The sequence below is a fragment of the Ursus americanus genome, chromosome 13, assembly GCF_024610735.1.
Source record: "Ursus americanus isolate L20-20 chromosome 13, mUrsAme1.1.p, whole genome shotgun sequence".
Lineage (NCBI taxonomy): Eukaryota > Metazoa > Chordata > Mammalia > Carnivora > Ursidae > Ursus > Ursus americanus.
This window is the reverse complement of record NC_142139.1, coordinates 7,616,660-7,638,741: the sequence shown is the minus strand read 5'-3', so window position 1 is coordinate 7,638,741 and position 22,082 is coordinate 7,616,660. Positions and strand designations below refer to the sequence as shown.

Here is a 22,082-nt window from a genome sequence, read left to right as displayed (position 1 = left end):
TCCTTTAAGAATAATATAGTGCCCTTCTGTGTCTCTAACTATAGTCTTTAGTTTAAAATCCAATCTGTCTGATATGAGAATTGCTACCCCAGCTTTCTTTTGAGGTCTATTGGTGTGAAAGATGGTATTCCATCCCTTTACTTTCAGACTGAATGTATCTTTAGGTTCAAAATGAGTCTCTTGTAGACAGCAAACGGATGGGTCATGTCTTTTTATCCAGTCTGCAACCCTGTGGCATTATGGGAGCATTTAGGCCATTTACATTGAGACTGATTATTGAGAGATATGATTTTAATGATGCCATGTTGCCAGTAAAGTCTTTGTTTCTATTGATTGTGACTTTCTGTTCTGTATCACTCTTGGGGCCTTTTTACTTTTATAGAACCCCCCTTAATATCTCCTGTAGGCCTGGTTTTGTGGTTACAAAATTGGTCAATGACTGGCGATTCTGGAAGGTCTTTATTTCTCCATCAATTCTGAATGACAGACTTGCTGGATAAAGAATCCTTGGCTGCACGTTTTTCTCTGAAAGAGCTTTAAAAATTCCCGCCCAACCCTTTCTCTCATTCCAGGTCTGCGTAGACAGGTCTGATGTAATTCTGATACCTTTGCCTGGTACGTGAGAAATTTCTTTGCCCTGGCCGCTTTCAATACTGTATCCTTGGATCTAATATTTGCGAATTGCACTATGACGTGATGTGGCGTAGGTTTGTCGTGGTTGAGCTTGGGAGGGGTCCTCTTTGCCTCTTGGACATGAATGTTTGTTTCCCTTGCTAGATTAGGGAAGTTTTCAGCTACGATTTGTTCAAATACCTCTTCTAGTCCTCTGTTTTTCTCCACCCCCTCGGGGATGCCGATGATTCTGACATTGGAACGTTTCATTGAGTCAGTAATCTCCCATAACCTACATTCTTGAGCATGGATTTTTTTGAGTCCAGTTTCTATTTTAGCTTTTTCTTCTACTAACCCATCCTCCAATTTGCTGATACGTACTGCCTCATTCACCCTGGCCATCAGAGCCTCTAGTTTTGACTGCATTTGGCTCATAGAATTTTTAATTTCTGCCAGATTCGCTCTCATTTCTGCCCTTAGTGATTCTATATTCTCATTAACATTTTCGTTAATACTTTTTTCAAGTCTACACATCATCTTGACCATTGTTACTCTGAATTCCATTTCTGATAATTTGGTTATATCCATATCCATTAGTTCTGTGGCAGAGGCTACAGACTCATTGTCTTTTCTTTGCTGGGGGGGGACTTCTCCTTCTCGTCATTCTGATGAGGAGAGGTTGCAGGGTTGTCCAGAGCCCAAATTATTGACTGGGACCCAGGCCATGCACCCTTGTTTTATAGGGATGTTAGGGATGTGGGCTTCTTGATTTTTCAGCCTGCCTTCTGGGGGAGGGGCCTGCTGCGCCATTACTTAGGCAACCCTGTTTGGGTAGAGTCTCCATGTCCCCTGCGAGGGGGAATGGGGATGGGCACACTGTATTTCCAGGCTTTTGTTCTCTGGCGGCTTTCCCTGGCAGTTTGCTGAGCCTCTTCTGAGAGTCAGAGCAGCAGTGGCCGAATCTCAGCCTCTGTCTCAGAACAGAGGGATCGCAGACCGTTCTCCACTGATGTTCTGGCCACTTTAACTCTGTTTCTGTTGGTGCTACTCAACCCTGCAGCGTCCCGGGACGTGCGCCCCACACCTGGCGGCCCAGCCCTCACTTCCAGGGCTGGCACGTCTCTGTCCTTTGTGTTTCTAACACCGCCGGCCGCCAGCTGCCCCATGGGCACTCCGGAGCTCCCGGTGTCAGTCTGGTTCCAGTGAGTGCACTGGAGCTCCGTGAGAAGTCTGGTGGCACGTGGTCCCCGGCTCATGGTCTCAGTCTGCTCTCTCGCAGGTGCCGGTCTGCGAGCCCCCCCCCCCCCCCCGCCCCGTGCAGGTGGCTACTGCTTCCCGGTGCCCAAACTTGGCGGCTCCCTCCCCTTTCCGTTTATCTTCCGATATCTGTGCACGGTTTCACGGCTCCCCGCTTCGTACCTCAATACTCAGCACTGGAAATGTTCGTTTGTAGAGATCTAGATGTATCTTCCTGCGTCTCAGGCTGATTCCGAGGAAGTTCAGGCTGGTCTGGTACCTATCCAGCTCGACTCAGGGGACTGGCTGAAAAAGTGGTCCCCTACTCCTCTGCTATCTTCACTCCACCGACCTCAGTAATTCTTTCTTGAATGACACTTAGTTTGCTGTTTAACTTTTCTATTAAATTTTAAATATCAATGACTGTATTTTTCATTTTCTATAAAGGCAATCTGGCTCATTTTAAATGCTTCTGGTCTTTTTGGATTTATGCAAACCTTAAAAATATTTTTTAAAAAACCCCTAACACTGAATATTTATTATTGGTTTTATACAAAATATAAATGAATAACAACATTAAATAAAAGTAAATGTGTAACAACATTAAAGGGAATGATAACCAACACCTTCTGGGCAGTGATTGCCTCTTGGGTAGAAGAGAGGTGAAGATTAGGGAAAGGTCCATTGGCATCTTCAACATTAGTTATACTTAATTTCTTAAGCCAGACATTGCATATATTGGTGTTGGTGTAAATAAACAACTATTTAAAGAGATTTTTAAAATGTAATTTTCTGAGAATTCCCCTCAGTAGTACTATTTCTCTTCTTTATGATACAGAGATATGCATTGTTTCATAACCTTCCTTCCTCTCAAAGAGCCGATGTTGCTAGCCTCATCTCATTCAACAGATAGCATAGACTTTTGACTTCACAAAGAAAAGGGTGCTCCCACACATGCTTTTCATCACCTTCCTTCTTTACCGCCTCCAATTTCCAATTTCTTCATCCATTGTTGTTACCTCCTTTTCTTTTGTATTGGTAGAGACACCCATATTTCTTTGCAAAGTAAACATCCAGATTTTTATTTCTGATTTCATCTTCTACCACAAGGGTTAACAAACCTTTCCTGTAAAGGCCAGATAGTGAATATCTTTGACTTTGTAGCACACAGTCTCTGACACAACTGCTCAACTCTGCCACTGTAACACAAAATCAGCCACACATAATATGTAACTGAACAAGCATGGCCGTATTCCAATAAAACTTGGAATGGTGGTGGCAGGATTTGACCCAGGGCCCATAGTTTGCTGATATCTAGTCTACAACATCCCAAAGGTCACTCTGTCAATCAATGGCTTGTTTTTGCTGTCAACCATCTCTCCTCATTATCCTCCATCACTCACCCAATACAGATTCTATTTCTTCTTGATTTTTCTGCAGGACTTTACATTGTTGACCACCCCTTCTTGTATTCTTTTCTGATTAGCTTATTTGATACAAATCATAGTTTTTATCACCTCTACTCACCCATTCTTTGGATAATCCTTGGTATTTCTTCCTTTCTATGACCTTCTAATTTAAAAAAATTGTGGACATTTAAAAATATATACAAAAGGAGAAAGACTAATATAATGAATCCCCATGTACCCTTATGGCTGCTTCAACATTATCAAGAACCAAGCTTTTTTCACTTCTACCTTTACTTTTTTTTTTGGCCTTAGTATTGTTTTAAGATACCACCTCACTAATTTTATCTAACACTCAGTAAACACTAAAAATCCCTAATTTTCCCCCAAAGTGTTATTTTATCATTGATTTATTATCCCACTTTTGGTGATACAGTTGATTGAGGTGTAAGTAACATCAGCCTAATTCCTCCATTATAAAATTCCTCATCAACTATTCTCCTAATAGTATTAGCAGTTATCAGTGATTTTTGCCTAGGTCCATAATTTCCTAATTCTATCATTCCTTCTATGTTCATTGGCTGGAATTCTACTATAATGTTTTAGAGGGGGGGAACTCCTTTGATTTCTCCTTTACTCGCATACGCTAGCACCACATTCACAATACTTCTGAAACTAGATGTGTGGGTTTTCTCCCCACACCAACTAATTCTCTGACACCAGCTGGATGTCCTATCATTCATGTCTACCTGGAATTAGCATCAGATCCCACAGGCTAAGGGCTCAGTCTCACAAGACTCCCTGACCTCAGACACTAATTTCAGTCCCAGCTGTGCCCTGTACTTCTTCCTGAATTGCTACACATTGGGGTTCTCATGACCCCCTCCTTAGGTTTGACACTATGCTACAGTGGCTCACAGAGGTCAGGGAAACATTTAGTTACTCACTGGTTTATTATGAGAGAATAAGATGAAAGAAATAGTGAACCTCAGGTGGGAGAGATACATAGGGCAGGGTATGGGGGAGCAGCACCGACATGGAGCTTCCCACCCTCCCAAGACCTCCGGGTCATTCAGCACCCTGGCGGCTCTCCGAAACTGGTAATTCGGGGATTTTTACGGGGGGATTCAATTGCTAGTCCCTCTCCCCTTCTAGGAGGATGGGAGGTGAGGCTGAAAGTTCCAAGCTTCTTATCATGGCTTGGTCTTTCTGGTGACCAGTCCTTATCCAGAAGCTCTCTAGGAGCTCCTCAAGAGTTGTCTCATTAAAACAAAAGATACTCTTATCACTCAGGAGATTTCAAGGGATTTAGGAGCTCTCTGTCAGGATCGGAGTCAGAAACCAAATATGAGAACAAAAGATGCTCTTAGTGCTCTTATCACTTAGAGAATTACAAGGCTTTTAGGAGCTCTGTGCTAGGAACAAGGTTCAGAGAGCAATATATGTATTTTTACAATTTCACAAATGTTAATAGTAGATAGTGAGTAAATTTGTCTTATTCCTTTTCTCAGACGGAAAAAGTTAAGTGCCTCACTGTTAATTATGATATTGCTGTTTCTTTTTTAAAAAGTTTTTTAAAAAATCCCTTTATCAGATTTAGAAAGCTTTCCTTTATGCTTAGTTTGCAAAGAACTTTTCACCATGAATTGATTTTCATTTTATTAAATGACCTTTTTTGCATCTTTTGAGATGCTATGATTTTCCCTCTTTGTTAATAGGATGAAGTTTTTTCCATTTCTTTAAGAAACTTATGTTGGTTTGGGTTATTCAGGAAGCAGATGCTGAAAGGGATTAGACATTCAAGATACTTATTGGGAGAAATGACTCTAAAGGCTAAGCAGCCGGGAGGGCACGTATTGCATGGTGCACTGGGTGTTATACGCAAGTAATGAATCATGGAACTTTACATCAAAAACTAGGGATATACTTTATGGTGACTAACATACTATAATAAAAAATTATATAAAAAAATTCTTACCTTAACTACAATAAATAAATAAATAAATAAACTTTATTATTATTGCAAAAAAAAAAATAAAGGCTAAGCAGTCGGAACAGGGATATGCAGGTGTGGTACCAGTGGAAGGAGAGGGCAAAGGAGGACTGGGCAGGAAGAGTGTCAGACGACAACGTAGTGTTAAGAAGGTTTTTTATCAGGCCACTGGGAAGACGCGTACAGTCACATGTTGAAGTATTCTGAGCCTGGTTTCCTGGCCTTTGCTGAGTCACTGGCTGAGAGCATGCTGGGGAGCATGACTCCGTTGTGACCCAGAGGGGCGGAAGCTGGAGAGTCAGTCAAGCACACCCCTCACAGCAGGAGATCTGTAACGGTTCTCACTTGCTCCAGCTGCAGCTGTGGACAGACTGGTGCAGTAACCCCGAACTGAGAAAGCTCTATCAAGTATACAGAAACCTCATGTACACAGTCTGAGTCACACCACCAGATACGCGACTAAGACTTGCTGAAGCAATACGTAAGAATGAGGGAAATTTAGAATGAACAGTAGAGAAGGGAAAGAGTGAAAACCAGTTGCATCCCCAAAGACCAACCTCAGTAAGGGAATACCTCACCAATATCCTTCTTCTAAGTTTCTTTTAACAAGATCATGGATGAGCTGCTCCCCACACCTGTGTGAAGAAGCAGATCTGTTTGGTGCAAGGAGTGGACTGTTGTGCCTGTTAAAACGCACCATTCTTCCCTCATACCTTTTGCAAATGTAAATGTACTAGAAACATACTTTAAAAATAAAGAAACCCATGGTAGGGAGGATCTACATATGACGTATAACCTAGAAGCCATAAAATAAAAGATTAATGAATTCAACTGTCTAAAGTAAATTCTGTGTGGAAAAAAAGTTTCATACAAAGTCAAATGGCAGAAGACAAACAGAAAAAAACCGGAACTCATATCACAATGTCCTGAATTCTTTAATACATACAGAGAACTCCTAAATCAATAAGAAAAACACCCATAGTATCAGCGTTGATAGACAGTGACATAAACCTCCAACATCTCGATGGCTTAAGCCTAAAGTTTATTTCTCATCTGTTTTGTGTCCACGATGGGGCCTTTTCCAGGTTGCCCTCACTACAGGACTTGTGCTAATATTCTTGCTAATTGTGGCAGAGGGAAAGTAATTCCACAGCATCTTGCACTGGCAATGAGATACGGGCCTGAAATTAATACTTGACAATGCGTCTCACAAATTATTGGCTAGACCTAGTTCCAGTGGCCCTGCCTAAGCCCAAGGGGACCAGGTTATGCCATACTGTGTGTGCCTGGAAGGAGAGGAGGACCCCACACAGGTAAGCAGCACTAAACCTACCCCATTACTACGCCAGATAGTCTATGAATTTTTTGGTTTCTCAACTGAAGGTCTTGTCAGAGAAAGACGATGGCATATTTCATTACATTCCACATGCTGGTGATTAAAAAAGTAAAAAATTCCTTTCTTTCCAAAATTGGTAGTGACATCATTCTGATCAACAGAGTGAATCTGGGGATCTGTCAGATAGATGAGTCCTTTTCCATTACCAGTTACCCAACCTACAAGAGAAATAAGTATGTCTCAGAATTAAAGCCTCTATAAATGTCAGTAAAGTATTTCAGAAAAATAAAATGTATATACTTAAAGAGATACTTTAAAAACTCAGTTATACTGAGGCTTATGTTTAATAAGTTCTTGTAAGGGATTTGGTATTGCATATTCCAATTATTGGTTTATGAAGGGAAACCGAACATTGGGTAATTAAATTTGTCAAATATGACATACCTAGACCACCAATTTTCAAGGAATTAGAGAGCAATAAAATGTACTCAGTTTAATTACGAAGATCACAATATATTGAATATTTCTTTCATGATTCATAAGTCACTTTAGTGCCTAACCCATTAATTCATCTGTTCATTTAACAAATATTTATTGAGCATATACACTATACAAGACACTGTTTTGAGTGCTGAGGATTTAGCAATGAATAAGTGAGTAAAAAAATCACTATACTCATTAAGGTAACATTCTGGTGAAGTGGGACAGATTAATAAGCAATATAAGTAAGTACAAATATATAATATGACAGAGAATGATGATAAATGCTATGGAAGGGGGATAGAGAAAATCTTGGGGGATGGTCATAGAATCATTACTAAGAATAGTTATAATAAACCTCATTTATCATTTAAATGAAGTGAAGAGTATTGGCTAATAATTCAGTAAATAAAATATTAGATGAACTGAAATAAAATTAAAGTATTAATGCAGAAAATTTTAAAAAAGTCAGATTCGAGTACACACAACTTTCCATTTCATAATGGCCCCATTATGAAACCTAATATCACACTTGTGATAAAGGTAAAGGGCTGAAGAAAAGAGTAGAAAGACTTTCATATATTAAAGCACACAATATTAAAAAACCTACATCACTCAAATATACTTAAGTGAAATTAAAAAAAGCCATTGTAGATTTGCTCTAGAATTAAGCCCAACAGAATGTGAGCCAGATCTTCTCACTGATTATGTGACACTGTAGACCCTTGGAGAAGCTTTAGACATTTTTTTTCAGACATTATTTGCTACATACAGTAAAATCAATTAATTTAATTACAAATTGTAGTCTAGGCACTGAACAATCTATTAAATGATGACCAGAAGAGCTAGTTACAAGACCTCACATATACATATGAGTAACACTAAAAAAAAAATAAATCCTAATTTCACATACCTTGTAAATCGACTACAACATCTCTATGATTAGAAAACTCATAGGAAAAATGGCCATAAGCCAAACCATATTCTGTGGCTTTGTATTCTGTTTTAACCACTTTCGTGTTATTTGATAGCTTTACAAATTCTCCCAGTATGTAAGGTTCCACACTGATACATCCCTTTATCGTCTTGCCTTCCAAAATCTGAAAAATAGAAACGGGAGACAATATACCATAATGGCTGGGAAGGCCTCAGGCTCTGGGGTCGGGTTGGCCTCACTTTGAACCAGGGCTTTGCCAATTAGGAGCTCTGTTACTTCTGGAGATTACTGTCTGCTCATTTGTAAAGCAGATATTATCATAATAGCTACCTTAGAGCATTGTTAAAAAAATTAAATGAGAAAAATGCATGTAAAGTGCTTAACATTTAATGTGGCATATAACAGAACCTATAATTATTATTCTTTTATTAAAATACTCACAAAAATGAGGCCATGAAGTGACCTACCCTAGGGAGCTAGCTCGTCAGGACATGTAGATAGATCATGCCCTGGAATGCTGGGCTGCATTATCAATTCAAGTATTTGTGTGTATGATCCATTTTGCCGAGTTGTTTCAAAGGTTGGAGTTAATGTGTTAAATGCCTGGCATAGTGCTTGACATAAAGAAAGTGAAAAACGGATGACAGCTATTATTGGTAGTAATAAAATATGGGTCAAAAAATGTTTTTGGCCAAAGTAAAACAAAAAATCCTTTAGGTATGAATGAGCTAAGGATCCAACATGTTTGGGAAGGCAGGGTATTCTTATTTTTTTTTTTTTTAAAGATTTCATTTATTTATTAGACAGAGACAGAGACAGCCAGAGAGAGAGGGAACACAAGCAGGGGGAGTGGGAGAGGAAGAAGCAGGCCCACAGCAGAAGAGCCCAACGTGGGACTCGATCCCGCAACACCGGGATCACGCCCCGAGCCAAAGGCAGACGCCCAACCGCTGTGCCACCCAGGTGCCCCAAGGGTATTCTTAATCCAAATAAGAGAAAAGTCAGTGGAGATGGATGGTTGCCTTTATGTATTTATTTATTTTTTTTTTTTAAAAAATTTTATTTATTTATTTGACAGAGATAGAGACAGCCAGCGAGAGAGGGAACACAAGCAGGGGGAGTGGGAGAGGAAGAAGCAGGCTCATAGCAGAGGAGCCTGATGTGGGGCTCGATCCCATAGAGCGGGGATCACGCCCTGAGCCGAAGGCAGATGCTTAACCGCTGTGCCACCCAGGCACCCCGCCTTTATGTATTTAAAGAGATATCTTAGTGAAAACAGATTGGTCTCAATGGCCCCAGAACGTGGAGCTGCAATTCCTAGATAGAAATCAGAGGAAGACAGATTTGGGCTCAATCTAAGAACTTCCTAACAACTAGAATTATTTGAAAGTGAAAAGGGAATAATTCTTTTTCCTTATTAAAGGTGTTTAAGCTATGATTTAGTAATTACTTGGTTGCCAGGGGCGAAGACGTACGTACAGATGTAAAACAGGGAATTCATGCATCATGTTGAGGGTATAATTTGTACTACATATAACCTTTAGGGTCCTTCTTCTCTCTTTGAAAGTATAGACAGTACACAAGGAAAGGATACTAAGAACGCTAACTTGACCATGTGGGACCAGATACTAAATTAACAGGGTGACTTGGAAGATCCAAATTATGTATGCAGGGTCTAGAAGGTTGCAGTTCTTATATATCTAAGTAGATGAAGTAGTTGAAAGAGTCTGGTGACTGAGTTTACTGGATTTTACCAAAAATGTAACCTAATATATACTTAAGGCTTGTTTAACCAAACCTTTGCTCTCTTTAATCTTACCAGTAATATTGTGGATGGGATATAGAATATCTGTGTTGGAATCTTTAGTTCATAAAGTCTCTTGTTAAATTCTGTCACATAGTATTGTGCAGTCATTTGTCGTTCCACATCAGTGAAGTGGTACCAGAGCCCCTTCTGCTCCTTATATTCTTTCCCAACGTATCTATGACCAGAGGAAAAAACACACAAAAGAAATGTGAAAGTGATCTTATCACAGAGTAAGAGAGCGGAGACCAAAGGAGATATGCAAAAATGCTTGAAAGACGTTACTCTTTCTCTACCTTGGACAGCCAATATTAATTATCTTGACTTACCTCATGACTCAAATAATTTTGTAAGAGCCTCCTGAACAAGAGAACAGAATTCATGTTGGCTGACTGTGATGGCTAATGTTATATGCCATCTTGACTTGGCCATAGGATGCCCCAACATTTGATCAACCATAATTCTGGGTGTTTTTGTGAGGTTGTTTTTGGATGAATTTCACACTTAAATCAATAGTCTGAGAAAAGCAGATTGCTCTCCATTATGTGGATGAGCCTAATCCAATCAGTTGAAGGACAAAAAATAGAAGAAAAAGACTAACCTTCTCCCTAGTTAGAGAGAATTCCTCTTGCCAAATTGCCTTTGAGCTGGGACACTGGTCTTGTCCTGCCTTTGGACTTGAACTGAAACATCAGCTCTTCCTGGGTCTTGAGCCTGCTGGCCTTTGGCCTGGAACCACACCATTAGCTCTCCTGGGTCTCCAGCTGGCCAATTGCAGATCTTGAGATTTTCTGGCCTCTATCATCATGAAAGCCAATTCCTGACAATAACTCTTTGTCTGTCTATCTATCTATCTATCTATCTATCTATCTATCTATCTATCTATCATCTATCTATCTATCTATCTATCTATCTATCTATCTATCATCTATCTGTCTCTTCTTGGTTCTGTTTTTCTGAAGAACACTGTCTGATACACTGACCCAGGATGATGCTGATTATAGAGAAAGTGTCCAGTTAATGTCACAGTTTGCCAGACTTCCTTGGTGAGCCAAGGGCGCCAGGATGGACACTGGAAAGTGCAGGCTCTGCAACCAGATCTTTTACTACCTGCAATGTGGCCTTAAACAGGTCAATTAACCAATCTGATGCCTTCCTCTACCCCTTCCTTATATGATTCCTTCATCTGTACAAATACTTGTTTCCATCATCATCTATTATGGTCGTAGCCCTGTGCTAGTCCTGAGTGTTTTGAAGAAAGTGTGAAATATGATTTGTATATTTCAAGGACTAATGCATAGTTGGAGACAGAAGATATGAGGCAGTAAATGATTAAGTGTTGAAAAGAGCAAAATAGTAACTAACACACTTTACTGTAGTTTGTATTTGCTGTAAGCTGGTGTGAATTTATGAGTAATTTGCATGTGTCCAGAGTGACCTCCAAAAATCTAAGGGAATTGTCAGTTACAGACCTCAACTACAGAAAACACTCCAGAAATTACTGAGTCCAGTAGGATAATGAAATCTAAGTTGGCTGCAGTTTTGGCCATTCAGACTCCTGGGGAGCAGAAAGGAAATCTGAGGGGCGCCTGGATGGCTCAGTTAGGCATCCAGCTCTTGGTTTCGGCTTAAGTCATGATCTTAACTCATAACCTTAGTCAGGTTGTGAGATCAAGCCTGGTGCTGGGCTCTGCACTCAATGCAGAGTCTGCTTGAGATTCTCTCTCTCCCTCTTCCTCTGCCCCTCCCCCTGCTCGCTCGCTCTCTCTCCCTCGAAATAAATAAATAAAATCTTAAAAAAAAAAAAAGCAATCCGACAGTGGAGACTCAGAAGAGGAACCTCCACGGCATCAGAAAGCAGCCAGCAGAGGAGCAGTTGTCATAACAGGCGTGTCCTGCCAGTGCTTCAGGCCCTTCTGCTCTGGGCGGACCGCTGGGCCGTGGGAGCTCTGAGTCAGTTCAGAACTTTGAGCAAACCCTGGTACCACCGCGTTTCCCAAACATTCTGTCAGAGGCCCTCCAGCGCTAGTTACAGGATCATCTATCTGGGAACAGAGGCCCATTCTTTCTGGCATCTTATGCCATTTCGTTGGGACCATTTTTCTTCAGTAAGGATTTGTTAACAGTAAACTCTTTTTTCTTTGACAGCTTTTAAGGTTATTTCTTTATTCTTGGTGTTCGAAAGTTTTACTACTATATAGCTAGAAGTGGATTTATGATCGTCTGCTTTCCTTCCTTCCTTCCTTCCTTCCTTCCTTCCTTCCTTCCTTCCTTCCTTCTTCTTTCCTTTCTTGTTTCTTCCCTCCTTCCATTTCTCTCCTTCCATTTCTATCCTACTTAGGATTCACTATGATTCCTGTATCTGAAGATTAATGTGTTCTGGCAATTCTGGGAATTATCAGATATTATCTATTCAAATAGTAATTCTTTTCTATTTGCTCTCTTATCTTTTTCTGATCAGACATGTGTTGGATCCTCTCACTCCATGTTCCATATTTCTTATTCTCTCTTTTATTTCCCATCTCAGATCCTCCTATGATGCTTCTTGCTGTATTAATTTCTTAGGGCTATTATAACCAAGTGCCATAAATTGAGTGACAACAGAAATGGATTCTCTCACAGTTCTGGAGCCTGGAAGTCCAAGATCAAGATGTCAGTAGGGCCGTGTTCCATCTGAAGCCACTAGGGAAGGATGTTTTCCAGTCCTCTCTCCTGGCTTCTGGTGGTTCCTGCTTTGTGGCAACATAACTACAATTTTACATGTATTCTCCTTGTGCATGTCTATCTCCAAATTTCCTTTTTATAAGAATATCAGTCACAGTGGATGAGGGGCCCACCTTATTCCAGTATGACCTCGTCTTAACTAATTTTATCTGCAATGACTCTATTTCAATAAGATCACAGTCTGAGTACTGTGGGTTAGGACTTCACCATATGAATTTGAGGCTGGAGGTACAGAGCTGTTAAAAAACTCATTCAACCCATTACACATGGCTTCATCACTTGGATGTGTGATGGGGGCAAGTTTCTTAACATCTCTATGCCTCAGTTCCCTCATCTGTAAAATCGGATAATAGCATTTTTCTCATAGTGTTTTGTGATGATTAATTAAATTAGTATATAAATCACTTAAAGTAAGACTTAGCACATATATACTTGGTAAGTATATTTACATGTTTCTATTATTATTATGATCATCAACAACCTTTTCAAGAAATGTACTTCCACTGTTTAAGAATCACCCAATTTCTCACTCTTTCTCATTTCCTCTCTTCCTATTTATTTCTATGTTATTTGGATTTGGATAAAAAACAGGTCCATCTTAAAATTCTTGGCTTATAGCGTTTTTTTAAATACACAGATGATGTAGAATTTGGCCTCAAACCCAATGGGGACCACCTGTGGTGACTAATTTTTTCAGGTGTGTTTTTGCTTGAAGTTGTCATCCAGAACTAAGGCCAAACAAAAAACTTTCCAGGTATTTACCTCAGTGGGATGGTTTTGTTTTTAAAGATTTATTTATTTATTTGAGAGAGAGAGAGAGAGCAGGGGGAGGGGCAGAATCTCAAGCAGACTTTCTGATGAACAGGGAGACTGACACGGGGCTCGATCTCATGACCCTGAGATCATGACCTGAGCCAAAGTCAAGAGTTGGATGCTTAAAAAACTGAGCCAGCCATGTGCCTGGGCATGGTTTTTTTGTTTTTTTTTTTTTAAGATAACTTTTTCCTTGAGGATGTAGCTGTTCCTGCATCCCTGCTTTATATGGTTGGTCTCTAAACATGCCCTTACATGTGTAACTTTGGTCACTAGCTGCCACCTCATCCCACCCCACTCAAAACTTCTACAGGGGGCGTCTTAAAGGCTCAGTATGCGCTTATATCCTGGATATGCTTCATCCCTAGCCTCAAAGGATTTCCCTACCTTTTTTGCAGACCCATTTATTTACATATAAGTGTGTTTTTCATAGTTGAACTAGACTTCTTGCCAGCATTTTTAGTGGGAGTGTTTGAGGCTCTCTGTCCTGCCATACAGTCAGAAACTCCATGTTTCTTATCTTTACAATGGGGATAACAATGTCTCCCTGAGAGGTTGGACATTATGTACATCTATGTAAAATGGCTGACACAATGTTAGTCAGTGTGTGGTAACTACTGTTAGTTAATTAATGAGGAGGAGGAAGGTGTAGGAATCTGAAAATATACATTGTGGCTAAGTTTTCCAGCTCTTCCAAAATCTTATATATGATGAATTAACCAAAGGGCATAATTAGCCCATTTTGCATTAGTGATATAGATGTTTAAAGAAATACCTCCCCAGGGTCTCTTCTTGATGAAGATGATGAACCCAAAACGCATTCCTTTGTCTGCCTTTCTTCTTCACATTCAGGTAGTCCCCCAAATATACAACAGTTTCTTGGGCTGTCCATAATTCTGATTTTTTAGAGTATTTTAATAAAAGAGCATCTGGAAAAAAAGATAAGATAAAAATGGATGTTATTTTCAAAGGGATGTTACAATTTATGAATAAAGATGAAGTGCACAGATCCTAGTCCAGCTTGTCTGAAATCGTCAGCTTTAGACATTTTCTCAAATTTCAGCTCCTTCTATGACGACTACTACAAAGTTAGTGAAGTACAATAAAGTAAAGCTTTGCAAATGTAACGAAGATTCACAAACTCTTTTGCTTGATGAAGATGAAGATAAGGCCAGAGTTTCCGCAAGAAAATGGTGGAAAATAAAGGCTCTTTAAACAGCAAAACCCCAGAGACCATCTTGGAAGAGTGATATATGTTCGCATCTTCTTCTAATTATCTGGGGGACCCGGACAATGAGCCTGCTACTGGTGCCAGACCACACAGACAGAAATAAATGAAATAACTTTACCTCAAAGACTCCTGGCAACTCCAGAAATCATAGTTACCTATTAAAGTGCACCTGAATTTTCTCTTGTTTTGTTTAAGTTGGGAAAGTCCAGGAATCACTTGACAAAATACAGCCACCATACAAAGACGCTATTCAATCGAAAAAGGAAAAGATAAGAAGGAAAAGCAAAAACTGTCTCCACCTTAAGGAAAGGCAGAACACTGCTAGCAAGAAAGCATTTCTTTGAGGGGAAAGACATGAACTCTGAGGAAGAAATGCAACATTTTGGGATCCAAGTTAAAAGGAAGTGAACAAGGACCTCCTGCATCTAGGTCGTGATAATGGGTGAAGGAACAGAAGACTCAGGAGAGAAAATACCTTAAGTAAGATAAACTCAAGGGTCTGGGTCTGGGGTGGGAGATGACTGGAGGCTGGGAAGACAGTGGCCAGCGTTGAGCCCCTCAGTCAGAGAAGCTGGGCATGGAAACAGAAGGTGAGCTGCTCGCACACATTCATAGGAAGGGCAGGGAACTGAGGGAAGGAAGATGGAGGAAATGTATAACTTTCTTTGTTTCCTCAACTTTGGCCTTTCTCTGTTTTCCTCATCTGTATACTGGGGATAATAATGTCCCCTAATGGGTCTGAGATCATGTGCATGTGGCTTTTCACCCACAAATTGGCACATAGGCATAACAATAAAGCAGTTACCTAACTCTAAGATATGTGATTCGGAACCTACACGATCCCTAAAAAGGAAATAGTGCATAGGGAAACCCTGTCATCGTGGAACATTCTGCTTCTTTTTATGACAACATGATCTGTATTTCAGTCTGACTTCAAGGCAGCAGGCAAAGCACCGGAATACTCTGAAGCAGAAGTTACTGACATTGTCTTTATAAAAACTCATTGAAGAGCTCTTAAAAAATACTGATGTCTGGATCCAAACCCCAGGCCCATTAGATTGGAATCTCAGGGGTGGGGCACTGGAAATTTTAAAAAGCACCCCCCCAGGGGATTCTTATATATGGTGCTAAGATTAAGAACTACTACTTAATTAATTAGCTAATTAATTTATTTATAGATTTACTTATTTCCTTGAGAGAGAGAGTGTGTGTGCAAGAGTGGAGGAAGGGGCAGAGGGAGAAGGAGAGAGAGAATCCTCCAGCAGACTTCCCACTGAGCACGGCGCCTGATGCTGTGCTCCTCAGGGTGCTGGATCTTAGGACCCTGAGATCATGACCTGAGCTGAAATCAAGAGTTGGACACTTAACCAACTGAGCCACCCAGGCTCCCAGAGAACTACTACTTTAGTATCCAGTGCTTAGCAATCCACAAAGTTTGTTTCTTTTGTCTCATTCAAATAATTCTTCGGTAACTTGGAGGGTGCTACCATGTGATCCTCTGGGCTAAGAGAAGAGCCTTCTTTTGTCTTCTTCCCAGTCTCTCCACCACTTTTAAGCTGTAATAGACACATCGACTACCGCGTGGCCCCAACTCAGGCTCCCTGTTATGATAAATGACCTTGGGCTGTTCCATAAGCAAGAAATAGTTGCTGATTGCAATAGTAGGGGGCACCTGCTCAATCCAATGGCTGGAAAGAAATCTTGTGGACAGGTGTAAAAATCTCTGCCCACCAGAAGAGTGATGTCGAACTAGGTCAAACTCTGCCACCTAGAATCTGAATGGGGAAAAAACAGAAATCAGCTGGCTGATAATGAGAATCCATGGAAAAGACAGATGCTGAGTGGCTATGACATGCAAAGCTGTTTTAAACCCTGACTGATAACTGTTCCTTGGTCCTGTAAGATTCCTGTCTGCCTTACTGCCTTGTGTATCTTCATAACAAGCCCCCAATATATGAGGTGGCCTGAGTACGCCTCTAGTCTTTGCAACCATTAGAGTCCACCACACCAAGAGTGAGGGAAACCCCCAAAGTACATATTTCTCTGTATATTCACAAAGCATAACAGGGGTCTGTGTCTTGAGTTTTAAGTGACCTACATATCAAGCTCTTCAGAGGACCCCAAAGGTACACAGAGGCTTCCTGAGGCTGTATCTACTGAAAGGTTGTACTCACTGTGTGCTCGGTGGAGTTGATTTGGCTTAAAAACTCCTGTATTCTCCAGTCTCTGTAACAGCCAATCATGCGTCACACCTGCCAAGAGTTTTTCAAAGTCATCAGGGTGCAGGGTTCGAGCCTCTAGGATCTCTTGCCTTATCATTCCTGGCAACAAAACAAAAGAACTGCCACTGGAATTCAGAAAGGACCAGGGGTTGTCCCCCTCAGAAGAACCGCCGGAAAATGAGGATGATTTCAACCACCACGCCGAGGATGAGCTGGAGTTCTGGCTGCAGTTTAGTATGTTTCCTGGTTTGTTTCCTTCCTCTGTGGTAGTGCAGTCCTTGCTAAGATCAGGGAAGGCAATGTTATTGCTTACAGATGGGTCGAGGGTCTCAGCCCCCTGACTATGCGGCTGCCTCAGAGCACACAAGCTAGAAGAGCCACGCCCACTTGCGGGGTGAACATCTGTGCTGTCGAGCAGTTGGCCCTCCTCATCCACTGTGGACGCCTCAGGGTCAATGTCTTGCTCTTTGACTGAGCCTCTGCTCTTTCCTGAGTCAGGATTTTGAACAGGCCAATGAAGAGTGAGAGAGCTACATGCCATCATAGAACTTTTGCCCAGAGAATCCTCCATGACTACATGAGAGTCTAAGGGCATATCCCCTTCTTTTTCCTCTGTTTCTCCTTCTGGGTCAACCCCGGAGGGGCTATCTTTAAATGTAAGGCCTGTGCCTCTTTTGATTTCTTCCCCATGCCTGTCTTTGGCATCACAGTTGATTTCTGGAAATTCAGTTAGTTCAAAGGTTTCTTCTTCTCGGACCGAAGGATATGTGGCTATGTTCTTGGGCCAAACAGAATCAGAAGAGGACAAAGCAGAACCAAACAAGGGTCTGGAATGAGCAGAAGTGTTTCTGGATCCCATGGTTCTGACTTTCTGTAAACCTTCTGGAGCTCCTTCTAACAGCCCTGCACCAGAGGCCAAGAACATGCCTGTTGTGTTAGGAGGACAGAAGTTTGTCAAGGGCATGTGTTCGTGTAGCTGACTTTGAGAAGACTCTAAATTGTCATCCTTGGACCCTTGGAGAGAGAGACCATGAAGCTCTGAAGACAGTGGATGTACAGCTCTGCCGTCCTCAATAATCTCTAGTTCTTCAGACAGGGCAGTGGAACACTGAGTATCCACAAGATGTTCTTCTTTGCAAGGCTCTTTTCTGGTTGACCTATCATCGATACAATTCACTTCTTCCCAGCTTGTAGAAGAACTGACCCCTGATAACTTGCTCCAAGAACTAGAACAATGGCTGTCACTCAGAGACTTGTTCAAAACAGCTCCTTTACCCTGGTTGTGGTCTGGTGACTCAACCTCAGTCTCTACATCTTGATCCAAGGAGACTCGAAAAGCATCAGAATGGGGCCAGTTTTTCCTTCCTATCCTCCTGAGTTTCTCCTGATTATTCTTGGCCATTTGGGAGGAAGATATTACCATGCCTTTTTGAAAATGTGATTGGTCTTCAGTAGTACACACAGTGTCTATGTTTTTTGTCTCTGTTTTTAGAGTAGTGATACAGACTCCTGTTTCTGTATCTTTCTGTTTATTTTTGTTGTTTCCACAAGAGCTTTCAAATACTTCACACACTGAAGTATGGTGCTGTGAATAGGCTTCAAGGATGTTTTGGAAATCCACTTGCCCATACAAGATGGGTTTATCCAACCCATGCTTGAAACTCTCTGGAACATAAGACTTGCCATATAAATTTGAGAAGCCTTGAATTTGTAAATGATCCTTTACCTGGGCGATAATAGACAAGACCTGCCGGGAGAGAGCTTCTCTCTCCTGACTTCCAGAGGAAGTACTGAAACTGTACAGCTTTCCCATAGCTTCATTACAGAGCTGACCTGCTGCACGGACTATCTCCGTCTCCCCATAAAGTCTTTGGTGCACTGTGGTAAGGCCAAAAGCAGCTTTGAGGAGACTATGAAGCTCTTGTTTTCCAGTAACCGGTTCATCATATCTCTTGGTGAGGAGGCCAATTTCGAAGGCCTCTTTGGCTTCACACAGATATGAATTTTTCATTTCTCGAGGACAGTCCTTAGAACTACTATATGACAACAAGCATGTGCCACGGATATTCTGAGGAAAATACCAAATACAAAATCAGACACTGAATTAGAAGCTGGAAGTGAATCAGGAAATCTTCATTCCTAGAGGACAGTTGTTAGAAGTATTATAGGAAAATAAACACGTGTCACAGATATTCTAAGAAAAATATACAATCAAGTGTTGAGTCACGGACCTAAAGTCTTTTTGGTGAATCAGGAGAAGGGACTGGGATGTATGTGATTGGGTGGCATGAGGGGGTAAGAAATGAGCTCTAACTACTATCTTGCTGTAGGCCTGATCTTTTTTTTTAAAGTTTATTTTTTTTAGTACCCTCTACACCCAATGTGGGGTTCGAACTCATGGCCCTGAGATCAAGAGTTGCATGTTCCTCTGACTGAACCAGCCAGGGGCCCCAGGACTGATGCTTTTTGATCAAAGATGATAAATTTGTTGTTGCTGTTACTGCTGTTGTTAGTTTTAACAAACAGAGTCTTTATACATGGGATGCAGACAGAGTAATCTTCTCTGTGCAAATAAGGCTGCTGTATATGAAAATATAATTTATTTAATAGTAGTCAAAACAATAGAGTAATGGCTTCCAAATCCCTCTGTGTACCTGGGCACTATTTCAAAATGAAAGATTTCTGGGTACCTATCCCAGAGATTTGCATTTAGTGGATCTAGGGTGGACCAGGAATGTGCATTTTGAAAAGACTCCTTGGGCAATTCTGATGTGCTTGGGGAACCATTGGTCTAAGGCAGACCGCATCATACCCTCAGGCCAAATTAATTTAGCTTCCACCAGGATGTCACTACTCTGACTGATAGAACCTTTCCATACATAAGGCCTGATCACAATTATCTAGTGATGTGCACAAAGCCCACTTTGGGTTGGTCCCTTCCCTGTTACTGGTTACTTTCCTCACTGGGAAGAGGCTCAGGGAGAGGCTGCCCTTGGCTTACCACAGCCGAGAGCACGAAGAGGGGCGTGTAGGGACTGAAGGCTGTTGCCAGTTTGCAAGCTTCTGCAGCTGACAGCAAATGGTGGTCAAACTCCTTCAGCAAACCCTGTGAAAAAACAGGAGGCCAAGTGGTGTACTGACAATTATTTATCCACTAGCAAAAGTCAGGCTATGAACTGCCTTTGCTTTTCTTTCAGGATTCTGAGGGACACTCTGCCCCTCGTCATAACTATTTCAGAACAGTGCCAAGGAATTAAGTGGCTCAAAAGGCCCTAGGGAGCTGAGTGGCCTTTCCCCCAGCACCCACACACAACCATCCCCTCTCCCTCCCCAGAGAGGGCCTAATGTGTGCAAAAATTCACAACGCCTACTGGTACAGAATAACTGACACAAGTTTCTCTGGAGGATCGTGCAACTCTTTGTTCACAGAAACTGCATATTTTGCAGCCAGATTAGCTGATGATTTCTGCACTGTTCTTGGCAAAGAGCCGTTTAATGTATGATTTCACAGCAATTAAGACTCATTCACTCGTCCTAGAAATACAGTTCTAGACATGAAGGAGATAGCAGACAGTGAGCCTGCAATAAGCTTACTTCCTACTGAGGGGAGGGGGTCAGTCAATACACGAAATGAGTACAATGCAGAGTATCTGACATGGCGATAAGTGTTCCAGAGAAAAATAAAGCGGGAAGGAGGTTCAGGATGGGGAGGCAGTTTCCAATTTTTTAAAGATTTAATTTAACCTTTTTTTGTGTGTGTGAAGTAAGCTCTGTACCCAGTATGGGGTTTGAACTCAGACCCTGAGATCAAGAGTCACATGCTCAGCCACACACGTTGGCAGTTTATAATTTTAAACAATCCTCAAAGACAACTTCACCGAACAAGGGATTTAACAACCCTTTTCTTGTATGTTGGTTTGACAGCAAAAGCAACATTCTGCTAAGACTCAGACTGCCAGCAGCAAGCTGCATGCGTTCTTATGCCACACTGATCACTACTAAATACGGGTACTCTTGTCACTTTAGTATTTAATGAAAATGGCAATCTTCATGATCATATTAAACCTCTCAGGACCAGTGCAGTGCAGGCGAGCAGTTCGATGTCTATGCTAATGCTCTTGACGGTCAGCGACCTGGCTTCTGCTCCGAGTATTCTTTCTTACTGGGTCTGCAAACTATAGAGCTCACTCAGTTTCTCTGGACCTCAGTTTATTTTTCTCTAAAATGGGAACAATACATTTTGCTCTACCTACCTCATAGGGTTTTACATGACCCCTATATATTGAGTTGTAAAGGAATACATAAGTATTAGTAATAAGAACCCAGACAAGTGACTGATGCTCTGAGTTGAACAGAAGGTAATTAAAGTTTTAAAATTGTTACCCCTTTGGGGCACCTGGCTGGCTCAGTCAGTACAGCATGCAACTCTTGATCTCAGGGTTGTCATTTCGAGCCCCATGTTGGGTGTAGAGCTTACTTAAAAAAATAAAATCTTAAAAATTGTTACCCCTTTGCCTTATCACTGAGGTAGCCCAAGTGTGGAAATGGATTTTTGTGATGATTTGAAAGGAAATGAGTGGGATTCAAAGCATTTATCACCTCGATGGTATTCATTCATTCATTCACTTGTCTTTTTTGTTGTTGTTAGTACCCTTGTATGTCTGGTACTGTGCTAGGTGCTAAGATAATAAAGCCAAATAGGACACCACAGGAATTGTGCCCAAGATTGTTCATGTGACCCGAAAAGGGGAGGCACTTGTGCTCCCTGACTCCTGGAGAGAGAACGAGATTGATGTAACAATCACCAAAAACGTTGGCAGTTTTGTAAGGTGATGCCACTCTGCACTGTGGTTTTGACATGTGATAATTACCAAGTTAATCTGTGGATTGTTTTTAAACTTTTCATAATCTTTTTTGCTCATGGAAACAAAGATATCTGCCAGTATACCTAGTGATGTGGAAATACCCTGTAAGAAACAACAAACAAAAAACACAGATTAGGAATTTATGGTCAATTACCGCTCTTGTCTCAAGGCTTAAAGGCAACGATCAGTCCTCCATATGAACTATTGCTCCTGTTGCTTCTTATTCTAATTGTGATTGTTATTCTGACAGTGGAAATACTTCTAAACCAGATGCCACAGGGCTTGAAAGATCATCACATCCTGAGGACACAGACCTAATGTAAACACAACTATTTCTTAGTTGGGCTTTACTGGACTGTCAACACTAATTTCCCCGTACTGCTAGGCCTGAAGAATTGGCTCAAGCAAGAGTCCTTGTGTCCC

The 22,082-nt window shown here is 41.2% G+C and overlaps 1 protein-coding gene across 6 annotated transcripts in view; it reads right to left on the bottom strand.

The window, feature by feature from the left end:
* Positions 1-6,163: 6,163 nt before the first annotated feature.
* The window catches only part of ALPK1 (alpha kinase 1), a 121,538-nt gene continuing 105,619 nt past the window's right edge, over positions 6,164-22,082 (bottom strand). For 5 of the 6 annotated variants that reach the window (XM_045799139.2, XM_045799137.2, XM_045799142.2 and 2 more), the window contains 7 exons: positions 21,666-21,761; positions 19,796-19,900; positions 16,747-18,862; positions 14,117-14,270; positions 9,820-9,982; positions 7,977-8,163; positions 6,164-6,801 (listed from right to left, as the gene is read on the bottom strand). In XM_045799139.2, coding sequence (XP_045655095.2) covers positions 6,602-6,801; positions 7,977-8,163; positions 9,820-9,982; positions 14,117-14,270; positions 16,747-18,862; positions 19,796-19,900; positions 21,666-21,761 — 3,021 coding nt within the window. In that variant the 3' untranslated portion in view covers positions 6,164-6,601. The remainder of the gene's footprint in view (positions 6,802-7,976; positions 8,164-9,819; positions 9,983-14,116; positions 14,271-16,746; positions 18,863-19,795; positions 19,901-21,665; positions 21,762-22,082) is intronic. The other variant, XM_045799140.2, reaches the window with a different exon arrangement.